General features: G+C 46.3%; 1 protein-coding gene across 1 annotated transcript in view; it reads right to left on the bottom strand.

The window, feature by feature from the left end:
• Window positions 1–7,461: 7,461 nt before the first annotated feature.
• The window catches only part of Elavl1 (ELAV like RNA binding protein 1), a 37,973-nt gene continuing 33,375 nt past the window's right edge, over window positions 7,462–12,059 (bottom strand). The window contains exon 6 of the mRNA XM_090341660.1: window positions 7,462–9,042. Within this exon, the coding sequence (XP_090197786.1) occupies window positions 8,718–9,042 (325 nt within the window). The 3' untranslated portion in view covers window positions 7,462–8,717. The remainder of the gene's footprint in view (window positions 9,043–12,059) is intronic.

Below are 12,059 nucleotides of genomic sequence, written 5' to 3'. Positions count from 1 at the left end.
ACCTAAAGATCTCCCCGTCCCCCAATGCCTCATTTTTCTCTCTTTCTGTGTCTCTGTCTGTCTCTCTCTCTTTGGTGCCACCCCTGGGACTTGAATGCAGGGCCTGGGCACTGTCTTTGGCCTTTTTCAAGTCTGGCGCTCTACCACTTGGGCCACAACACCACTTCTGGCTTTTGCTGTGTATGTGGTGCCGAGGAATCGAATCCAGGGCTTCATGCATGCAAGGAGAGCACTCTACCAATATGCCACACTCCCCACCCTGCGTCATTTTTTAAAGGTTTCACCAGACCCCATTGTAGGAAGCCAGCCTTCATCAGGAGGATTTCCAACTTGCAAATATTAACAAGAATTAAAGGAGCTCTCATGGGACCCTAATTTTTGCTTGTGCATTTTCATTATTTATTTACTTAGCCTGTTCTGGGGCTTGAACTCAGGGCTTGGGCTCTATCCCCAAGTTGTTTTTTTTTTTTTTTGCCAGTCCTGGGCTTGAGCTCAGGGCCTGAGCACTGTCCTTGGACTTTCTCAAGGCTAGAGCTCTACCTCTTGAGCCATACCACCACTTCCAGCTTTTTCTATGTATGTGGTACTGAGGAATTGAACCAGGGTCTTCGTGCATGTTAGGTAAGCACTCTACCACTAGGCCAAACTCTGTCTCCTTTCAGTTTCTGAAGACATTCTCTTCGGTTTGCAGTTCAGCTTGTCAGCAGTTGCAGGCAACACTTACTTGCAGGGTGTGTGCTTGGCTTGGCCCTGGGAAGCTTGGTTGTTCTGTAAGCTGGGCTTCCCCAGCCTGGGAAATTAAATCAATAGTCTTCCACCAGATGACTGATGTGAGGCTCCTATCACCAGTGGCAGACCAGGCTCCATGGAGAGGGGCCTGGCTCCAAGGATGGGCAGGACTGGACAGGGCTGGCTGTGGTCCTCAGTTGGGAAGGCCGGCTCTCCATGATGGATAGCAGCTGGACCCACATAAGCTCAGGAAGATGGAGCCGGGATGGGGCTGGCTCCACTCAGTGTTTGTGTAAGCCAGGCATGGCTGGTCAAGCCTGTGTCAGCTCCAGCACTGGTGTTCCCTTTACCCCTGGTGTCACAAGAGCAAATGTGGGGGCTCCCACCCTCCCCAACCCATGAACTTTCACCCCACTGGTGTTCTCTACTTTCAGGGCATCTGCCCCTGAGATGTTTTGTGGTCTGGGGGGACAAGGTCTTGCTATATAGTCCAGGTTGGCACTGAACAATTTCCCAATGTGCTGAGATTACAGATATGTACTACTACACTTGCCTGCAATTTTTTTTTTTTTTTAGTTAGTCATGGGACTTGAACTCTGGGCCTAGGCACTGTTCCAGAGCACTTCAGTTCAAGACTACCATCCTAATCCTTGAGCCACTTCCGGTTTTCTGATGGTTAATTGGAAGAGATGAGTCTCACGGACTTTTTAGTGCCTGGGCTGGCTTTGAACCTCGATCCTTAGATCTCAGCCTCCTGGGGTAGCTAGGATTACAAACATGAGCTACTGAGCTACTGCGCCCAGCATTGCCTACAATTTTTGTTCAACTTTATTTTTTTTTAATAGTGCACTTTAAACTCAGGGTCTCAGGAAGTGGGGCTATGGCTCAAGGGTAGGGCAATAGCCTTGAGCTGAAGAGCTCAGGGACAGCTCCTAGGCCCAGAGTTCAAACCCCATGACCAACAAATAAATAAAATATGCCACTTTGTTATAAACTCAGGGTCTCACATTTATTAGGTTGGCCCTCTGCCACAGAGCCATGCCTCCAGGCCTAATTTTCACTGGTTATTTTTAGGATCCCTGGTGGCAATCCACCTACTTTTAGATTTTCTGGGATGATAGACACATTCCATCCTCCCACTTCCCTCCTTGGAGATGGTCTCCAGATATCAGCCCCTGCTGGTCTAGCCTTGCATATACTCTGTTCCCAGTCTTCTAGACAGCTAGGATTCCAGGTGTGTGCCTCCAGCACCTAGCTTCAAGGCTCTGTTTTTAAAGATTACATTATGAACACAAGGGTCCATGGGTTTAGGATTAGTGTCCCCCCCCGCCCCGCCCTGACACGGCTGAAGGGGCCCTGATGTGATTTTTTTTTTTTTTTTTGAGCCATAGCTCCATTTCCAGCTGTTTTGTTTTGGTAGTTTACCAAAGAGACATATGGACATTCTTGCCTAGGCTGGCTTTGAAACTCAATCCTCAAATCTCAGCCTTCTGAATATCTAGGATTATAACCATAGCAACACCTCACATGAGTGTGCTAGTCCTGGGGCTTGAATTAAGCATTTTTGCTCAAGACTAACACACTATACCACATAAGCAACAACTCCATTTCTGGCTTTTTTTTTTATGGTTAATTGGAGATAAGCCTCAGGGACTTTCCTGCCCGGGCTGGCTGCAAACCTCAATCTTCATATCTCAGCCTCCTGAGTAGCTAGGACTGATTATAAACAAAGTCTCTGTCATCCAGCTTTGACGTGAATTTCTTGATTGTCATATCTAGATTGTTACCCTATCATGTCATTCCACATTTGACAAGGAATCATTCAGCTGTCTTTTCAGTTACAGAAATATTTTTGTGGGCAAAGGAGAAGACTTGTGCTCATCTGTAGGTAAAAGAAACCATCACTGCTGGGCTCTGGTGGCTCAAGCTTATAATCCTAGCTACTCAGGAAGTTGAGGTCTGAAAATCTTGGTTTAGAACCAGCATGGGCAAAGTCCATGAGATTCTTATCACTAATTTATCTCTGTGTCAGCAAAAAAAAAAAAAGTTGATATAAAGGTGCTCAAGTGACAGAGTACCAGCCTTGTGCAAATAAAAACAAAAACAAACAAAAAAAACCCAAGAGAGGGCTGGAAATGTGGCCTAGTGGTAGAGTGCTTGCTTAGCATGCATGAAGCCCTTGGTTCTATTCCTCAGTACCACATACATAGAAAGCTGGAAGTGATACAGTGGCTCAAGTGATAGAATGCTAGCCTTGAGCAAAAGCAGCTCAGGGACAGTGCCCAGGCCCTGAGTTCAAGCCCCAGGACTGGCAAAAATAAATAAAAGCCACCACACATGCTTTCCACCTGATTCTCACCCTCCCCAGGTCCCTCCCCTCAGGCCTTGTAGGGTGGTTCTGGAATTTTCTGTAGCGACTCCAGGCCCCTCATAGATTATTTCTGGGTCTCATCCTCCCCAGCCCTGTACATTACTGTGACTTGCCCTTTGGTTTCTGCTGGGGTGAAGCTCACTCTGCTTAACCCACGCAGTGTCTTTCCACGAGGCCAGACACCCATGTGTGCTCCACCAAACCAGCTCCTCCTGTCCTCTCTCCACTCCCGTGTCTGTGTCTATTAGCTCAGCCTGAGTGGGGAGGGGGGGCTGTCAGCACCCCGTCCTGAGGCCTGGCCCACCTCCCTCCCTCTCTCCCCTCCACACAGTGCTCCTGTGGGTTGCCACTTCTTCTGCAGACCCTGGCCCTCATTCCCAGAAGCCCTTGTCCTCTGACCCTTCCTCTCAGGGCCCTGCAGCAAAATCCTCCAACTTGAGTAAACCTTTTCAGCATGGACTGGATGGGATGAGAGGTGAAAGGCAGATTTTGAAAAGACCTGAAACCCCTGGAAAGACTAGGGTGCTTGTCCTGGTGGAGGTACCAAGGACCAGGCTGGTGTCCCCAGGACTAGGTCTGTGTCACCCTGAGACCACTGGCCATCTCATCCTGCCTCTGGGTGACCTCCTGTCACCAAAGGAAGTGAGTGCCCGCTACTCTATCTGGCTTCAGGTATAGGAGTGGCCCTATTATATGGCCCAGCCTGGGCTAGGAAAGAGGCAGAGCCCCATGACAGCAAGGGAGACCCAATTATGGGGAACAGGACTAAGGGGGAGGCAGCTGGCTAGTGAGCTCCATGTATGGAAAGGAAACAGGCAGGTAGGAGCAGGAGGGCCACGAAAGAGGCCTCCACAGCGCATGCCCAGCTGCCCAAGGCCCAGGCTGGGGTCTGGCCCAGCATCACTGTCACGTGATGCTTCGCTGGGCGGCAGGCTACTTCCAAGTCACACAGGATCGATCACCCTACACCGACGCATCTGTTATCCCACTTCATTTATTACCAAAATAGCACAGATTTCCAGTCATAGGTAACATACAGCAGTTGACACAAAGCCAGTACCTGCAGAAAAGGGACTGAATACTCAGACAAGTGACTCAGTAACACCCCAAACCGTACCACTGTGTACTTCAAAAATACGCTTTGAGAGCTTTGGAAACTGAATTAAAATGTCTACACAACTAGGAACAATTGTTTAATAAAACTTTTTCATGTTTCCATTACATGTAAATATATCAATTTGGCATCTCTATAAAAACTCTGAAAATGGTGCAAAAGTTTCATTCTCTTTGAGAAAGCCATTGACAAAAAAATATTCACACTTCACTAAAATTTTGAAAAATGGTCTTCTTTCAAAGCTTCTTTTATTACTCTGAAATCCTCTGAATTATCAAAATCTAGGTTTGCTTTTTTTTCCTTCTAAAACACTCAAGAACATTTATTCACAAGGATTCTATGAGGGGGGGAAAGCAATGGGGAGATGGAAAACTGATAAGGGCTCCCCCTCCCACTCTTTTTTTTTCCTGGAAAATTAATGATTTTCCTTTTTTTTTTAAAAAAACTAGTTACATCAACATCTTCCAAAGAACACAATGGCATTCATTTTATTGTTGACTTTTGGACAGCAGTGTCAGACTTTATTGAAAACAAACCCATGTAAAAACAAAGTTAAAATGAAAAAAAAAAGGTACCTGAAAAATAAATTATTTCATATAAAACAAATCAATAACTTAAAGCACACTAATATACAAAAGATCTAGCCATCTACTGTACAACATGGGTATCGGCTGGTTACCTGCGCCCCTCCCCCAAAGCAAATCACTGACAAGAGAACATCATATGGGAAAAGGGGGGGACCCCCAGCCAGCAGACCCACCACTGCGGGGAGGAAAACACAGTCCACTCAAAGTCTCCTGTGGTCTCACTGAAGATGCTTATGGCTGGTGACTTGTAAGAAATAAATCATTTCCTTCTTCTAATAACCAAGGGAAAAAAAAATCCTTAACCCTATCAGCAAAAGGTTCTCGGGAATATAACACAATCATTAGAAGTCAAGGAGTGGTGGGGGGGAGTAAAATCTCCCTGTTTTCCCTGTTTGGGATCAAGATTCAAATTCGGCTCAACAGAAAGCACTTGTGACTTCGTGGTGGCTCAGGAAGCTTGGGGGACTAGACCCCCACTTCCCAGCAGTGAACCCTGGAGGGGGGTCTCTCCTGGGAAGATGGGGGAAGGATAAAGATTTCACAGAGGCCCTTGTCAGCTTCCATCTCCTGTCCCATGCTGAAAAAGCTGGCTGTACAAAGCATGCAGAAAGAAAGGCTGAATCTAACCTGAAATGCACTGCCTGATAATGGAACTTGCATTGACAAATATGACCCAACACTGGGATAAATCCTATCTTTTTAATACCTCATCATCTACCCACTGTCACCTGGAGGCAAATGGGAGAAGGGGATTAACTGCCCCTAACTTATCTTGGGGCTCATCTACTTCTGCAACCCAGTACATGATTCAGCCTCTGAAACTCCTGGGATTTCCTGAACTAATGCCAAGTACAGACTTTCAGAGGTTAAGGCAAGCTGCCCAAGGCCAAGGAGACTCACTGGCCAGGACGAGGCAGAATCCACCCAGCACCATTCTGCACAGCGCCTCAAAGAAGCCTGACTCTCAGGCAAGTCAGGAAATGTGGTGGGTGGGGGGGGCAGGGGAACAGGTCACTGAGTCCCCCCCCTCCCCACCCCCCAAACCCACAACTTGGCACATTACACAGAAAAAGTAGAGTCAGCAAATAGCAAAGTGAGAAGAGATTCATGAGTTTAGAGCTGCCAGAATAAGTACCAAAGGGAAATAACATGGGCCAAAAAAAAAAAAAAAAAAAAAAAAGCAACCAAAATCTCTTTGGTATTTGCCAAACCCCATTCTTTGAACTACCATTATCTATGCTTTTATTTCTTTCCATCAAATTCCTAAATGACTTTTTAAAATTGTTTTGCTCAGTACAAATCTGATGAGTTTACAGTTTTTAAGAAGTGGTTTCTTTTGGTTTGACTTTTTCTTTCTGGTTCCTCCCCTCCCCCTCCCCCCATTTCTAGTACTTGGGGTGGAATTCAGGGCCTTGCACATAAAAAGCAAATGCTTGATCTGTAAGCCAGACCTCCCACCTGGGTTTTAAGGATAGTCCTGCTCATATACACTAAACTTTGAGCCCAGGGCCAGCGCCTCATTCTTTGATGGAGTAGGAAGTGAATTTAGAAGTGTTATTTCAAAAGCCCAGTTCTTCCATACATCTGCAAATTCAAGGTAGCTATAAGGAAGGCTGTTGGCGTGGGGACACCACGTAAAGTGAAAGTTTCAGGGATGTGAGAAACTTGTGGGAGGGGCGGGCGGAGGGTCCCCATATGCCAGTGGCATAAACAGGAGGGAGGGGAAGGGCAGGCTGGCTGTAAGACAGAGACCCCTTGTGGGAGGGAGTGAGCTTGGGCTTCAAGAATGGCCAGCTCTGGACTGGGAGCCCCAGAGCCATTCAAATGGCAGTCCAAGGAACCAGAAAGGCTAATGTTCCAGGAAAACATCCTGGTTATGGGTGGGGAGCCCTTTGGGGCAACAGAGGGACCGTTTGATGTAAGATCTAGGGCAAATAGACCTTGATTCTGGGTTCTAGAAAGAGGCTCCATGGACTGGCTCAGCAAGGACCTAGGATTTCTGGAGAGGAACCTGCACAGCACTTGGTCCACTTTTCTAAGACAAAATCTGGGGGCTTGTGGCTACCTACCTCTTCTGTGACCTTCTGTGAAGGTCAGGGCAAGGACAGGCAGCCTCAAACTATCCAGGGCTTCTCAAGATTCTGACCTGCTCTGGAGGTCCTGTGCTTATCGCCCAGGCTTCCACATAAATAAATAATAAATACAGCTAGATAAATAAATATATAGAGCCAAATAAATAAATAAATAAATAAATAAATAAATAAATAACTGCCATCATCCTATGATATGGAGAACTACAAAACAGCCTGCCTTTACACCTTTCAGTCTCGTGTCAAGGCTAAGAGCTGCTGATACTGAGTTTTCCTAGGTTGGATTTGTTCTGTTCAGTAGTTACTTTTCCAGAAGAGCTGCTAGGTTGTAAGCCCATCCCCCCTTTATCCCCCCTGCACAGGCCTCCCCTCCAAGCCTGCCTACAGCTCCCACGTGAAAAAATGTCAATCCACAATGGTGTGTTTCTATGCTGTGGATTAATAAATCATTTCTTTCCCAGGCAAGTGTTTGCTTCTTACTGTTTTACGACTCCTCCCTGAATGCTGGGCTTGTCTGTGCCTTCCCTAGCCAAAAAGAAAGAAAAGAATAAAACAAAAACAAAACAAAACTCGAGCAAAACAAAATCAAATTTAATGGTCTTAAATGCAAAAGTAAAAACAAACAAAAAACACAAAAAAGTAAAAGAAAATTAACAGAACAGAACAACCCCAAATGTCAAGGCAGTTATGAAGAGAACTTTTGAGGGTTAATCTTTAAAACTACAAATCAAAGTTGTTGTTTTTTTTTTCTTTTTGATTAATAGATAACTGGCAAGAAGTACTTTTCTGCAGAGTGTCCATACGAAAGCAAAAGTCCAAACAAAATCTAAGATAGAAAAATGTCTAGCACTCACAAGGAGGGATGCGAGAAATACATTGCTCAAATGTTTACGTGTTGTTAACAATCAGTTACCTTGCGCATTCGAGCTGTGTTAAATGCTCTTGGAAACAGGAGAAATGGTGTACAACAGTATCCGATGTGTGGGGCACTTGTGCATGCAATGTGGGGACAGAAACTGGGTGTCAGAGGAACGACACCTCTTCAGGTGTGCCTGGAGCTCAGGTCTGACTCTGGAATATACTGGAGTTTCCTGGAAACTCTTTGGTCCGTTCCCATTGGTGTCCAGGAGTAGGGAACACCTTATATGTCCTCAGGAGGGGCTGGCCTGGCCCAGTGGGTAGCCCTCCGTGGTGGTGGCCCATCTGGGGAAGGCCTTTTGCCACCATGGCAAAGCCTGGGACTGAGTAAGCAGGAGGTGGCAGCAGGACCCCTTGAGAAATCAATTTCCTGTCAACCAAAGCATAAATGACTTAAAAAAAAAAAAACAAAGCAAAACAAACAAAAAAACAAAAACAAAACAAAAACAAAAAAACCAAAGCAAAACTGCACACTTGGAATCTGTCTAGCATCTTTAGATGAAAAACTAAAACTAAAGGATCGTTGGTTAAAATCCAGTTTGTGGAGACAGAGAGAGACAAGTGTTAAAAGCATGCTTCAGTTCCACCGCCATCCAGACGGACTGGTTAGTCAATGCAGTCTACTTAGGTTTCTGTTTAATATAGATTTTTAAAGGAAATAACTTAAGAAACTTAAAATTGGTCTAACATTGTGGGATTTCAAACATTTGAACATGTCGGTTGCATCCCAGAGTATAAAAACCTTTTCACTTCTCCTTTAGGCTAAGACAAACACTTGTGAAAATTGGCGCAAAATGAGTTGTACACTAACAAAAAAGTTTCAACTTCTCCACTCTTAATTATCTATTCCGTACAAAAAAAAAAAAGAAAAGAAAAAAAGAAAAAGAAAAAGAAAAAGCATGAGCGAGTTATTTGTGGGACTTGTTGGTTTTGAAGGAAACCTGTAAGATTTTGTCCCCCAGGCGGTAGCCATTCAGACTTGCTATGGCCATTGCAGCTTCTTCATAGTTTGTCATGGTCACAAAACCAAAACCTTTGCACTTGTTGGTGTTGAAATCACGAATCACTTTCACATTGGTGACGGCACCAAAGGGACCAAACATCTGCCAGAGGATGCCCTCATCCGCGTCTTGCCCCAGGTTGTAGATGAAGATGCACCAGCCCGAAGATGCGTTTCCGGGGACATTGACACCAGAAATCCCGCTCATGTGATCTACACCCATAGGGGAGAACCTAGTGAACAGAAAGCACACGTTTAGTGACGGAGGGCGCAGGAGGCCTGGGGCCCTTCCGGCTCTCTGTGGCCAGTTTTACCTGGCTGGGGTTGGGGTCACCCAAGACAGGGGGTGGGGAAGGGGGTGTTACCACGCACAGGTCAACAAGGACTGAAAAACAGAACTAGCTGTACAAAGGCCATGCACGCGTCATCTTTTTGCCATCTTCAGCCCCATTACCCTCTTCCTTTCTCCTCCCCCATAATGCTATGGGCCTTCCTCCTACTTTCATCTTTTTTTTTTTTTTTAACCTAGTTCTGCAGAGGAGAACACACATGCCATCTGAGTCAGAAAGGACTGGAGAGGAAACAAACAGCAGGGAAGGCGTGGGCTCCCTGCAGTGGGAGAGGGTGTGAGTGTGTGTGTGTGTGTGTGTGTGTGTGTGTGTGTGTGTGTGTGTGTGTGTGTGTGTGAAACAGAGGGGGCAGGAGGAGTTGTTTGTTCCCCCCCACCCCTCCCCAAGGCCTTATATATGCAAGGAAAGCACACCACCATTGAGCTGCATCCCCAGCCCTGCTTCCCACATTTTAAATGATGAAGGCTTCTTCTACCTCTTATGAAAGATAAAACCATCCTGGCCAGGCACTGATGGCTCATGGCTATAATTCCAGCTACCCAAGAGGCTCAGATTTAAGAGGATCGTGGTTCAAAGGCAGCCTGGGCAGAAAAATCCATGGGATTCAATCTCCAAATGACTGGCAAAAAGTTGGACTGGAGATAAGGTTCACATGATAAGAGCATCACTCATGAATGAAAAAAACCAAGTGAGAGCATAGGCACTGAATTCAAGCTCCGGCATTAGCACTCACACAAAGCTACTCTAGGTGTCTTAGGCTGTCAACCTCCCTGGGGGGAACTGTTCACATTCTGTGTGTGTACACAAACATGTGCATGTCCTTGTTTTTTCAAGTCTAGTCCCTTCTCAAGGTGATCCCTTCTCAGAAGGATCCAGCCAGTCCAGGAGTCTAGTAGAACACAGTCCTGTACAGGGCCACCAAAAGGCACAAGGGAGTCCCTTCCCCTAGCTCTGGGCTGGCTCAAACCATCCTATAAGAACCAAGGCCAACAATGGTGCCAGCAGTTCACACCTGTAATCTTAGCTACTCTAGATCACAGTTCAAAGCCAGCCGGGCAGGAGAGTCCATGAGACTTTTATCTCCAATTGACCACCAGAAAATAGAAAGTGGCACTGCGACTCAAAAGTGGTAAGAGCACTAGCTCTGAGTACAAAAAGCTCAGGGGCAGCACCCCAGGCCTGGAGTCCAAGCCCCACAACCAACCAAAATAATAATAATAATAATAATAATAATAATAATAATAATAATAATAAATAGCCAAACCACTGAGTGCTGTGAACTCAGGGCCCAACTTAACCAACTCATGACGTCCTTTCTACAATGACCCTTTCATTTACCTAAAAAACCCCCAAGCCGTAGGAGGCTGAAATCAGAGGATCATGGTTCATGGCTAGCCCAGGTAGGAAAGGCTCTGAGACTCTTACTTCCAACTAACCACCGGAAAACCTGAAGTAGAGCTGAGGCTCCAAGTGGCAGAGCACTAGCAAAAGTGCTCAAGGACAGTGTCCAGACCTTGAGCTCAAGCCCAACTGGCAAGACAAATAAATAAATAAATAAATAAATGACTGTCAGAATGAGGGGTCAATACTAAGGTCCTGTATCATCTGTCACTCTAATTTTCACACAGCTATTGCAGTCAGCCTGCTCAGCTGACTGGCTCCAAACCTGCAATTCAAAACTTCAAATCAGCTAGGAGTGTGGCCTAGGCGAGCACTCTACCACTAGGCCCTGGGTTCAATTCCTAGCTACCACATATATAGAAAAAGTCAGAAATGGTGCTGTGGCTCAAATGGTCAAGCACTAGCCTCAATAAAGCCCAAGGAGAGTGCCCATGCCAAGATCAAGCCCCAGGAAGATATATGCAAAACATAAAGCCTGTGTCTGTCCTGTGGCACCTACGTCCTATCAGGAGTTATAAGCCATCTAGGGATGATAGGAAGTCTGCAGGAGGATGTGTGCAGGTTCTAAGCAAACACTATATTCCATACTTGGCACCTGGGTACTTACGGATTTGGTATCCAGGGGGCCCTGGGTATTACTGTGCCATCTTCCTCCCCACATGCTGGGATTACAGGTATGCACCACCATGCCCCATCTCCTGAAAATGGCTCTCATTAAGGAATCTGGCCAGCAGGTTTTCTGTTGCTGAGAGCTGATTTCTTGGACCATACCAGCTATGAATGCCAACCCCTCATTTTCATCTCTCATAGAACAGAAGGTATCCTGCCTTGATTCTGGTCTTTTCTGGACGTGACTGGATCTGAAGCTTCTTGCTGTTCTGAGCTTTTCTTCTTCATATCTCCATCTTTTCAGAGAGGCCTTCCCCCTTTCTCAGCTACTCCTTGCTCATCCCCTTTTCCTCTATCATCACCGTGTCCTCTGGCTACTGTCCCTCTCCTGATGGAGAATGCCAGCTCCTCAGATTTCCTTGTTGCCAATTCTGTGACTGTGACCCCAGTCCCCCCTCCCCATCTCCATTACCCTCTCCTGGTTCTCCAGCTACTAGAGAACCACCTACCCATCGGCTCTCCCACCCTCCACTGCCCCACGAAGGCGACACTCACTCTACCAGACTCAAGCTGGATTTTAAAATCCAGCTCACTTCTGTCCCAGTATCTTCCCCTTAAACCAGGCAGCCAAAGCAGGCCAGCTTTGGAACTGGAGCTAGCCTGAGATGGCAGGACTCCATGGTGAAATTACCACTGTCCAACATGGCACCAGTGGAAGTGAGCAGGACCTACGCAACTCACTGCTTAAAAACAAGATGGGAAATCTTCATCCACCAGAGACCAACCCTTGCCACTGCCTGATGCTCTGACAAACCAGTCCAAACCAATCCAAAACAGCCCTTCAGCTGGGATCTCCACTTCCCGGGAGTCTCCAGGAACCCAGATCCCAG

The sequence above is a fragment of the Megascapheus bottae genome, chromosome 1 (assembly GCF_031878675.1).
Source record: "Megascapheus bottae isolate mThoBot1 chromosome 1, mThoBot2.hap1, whole genome shotgun sequence".
Taxonomy (NCBI): Eukaryota; Metazoa; Chordata; class Mammalia; order Rodentia; family Geomyidae; genus Megascapheus; species Megascapheus bottae.
The sequence above is the reverse complement of the archived record's forward strand: the minus strand, read 5'-3'. Positions and strand labels throughout refer to the sequence as shown.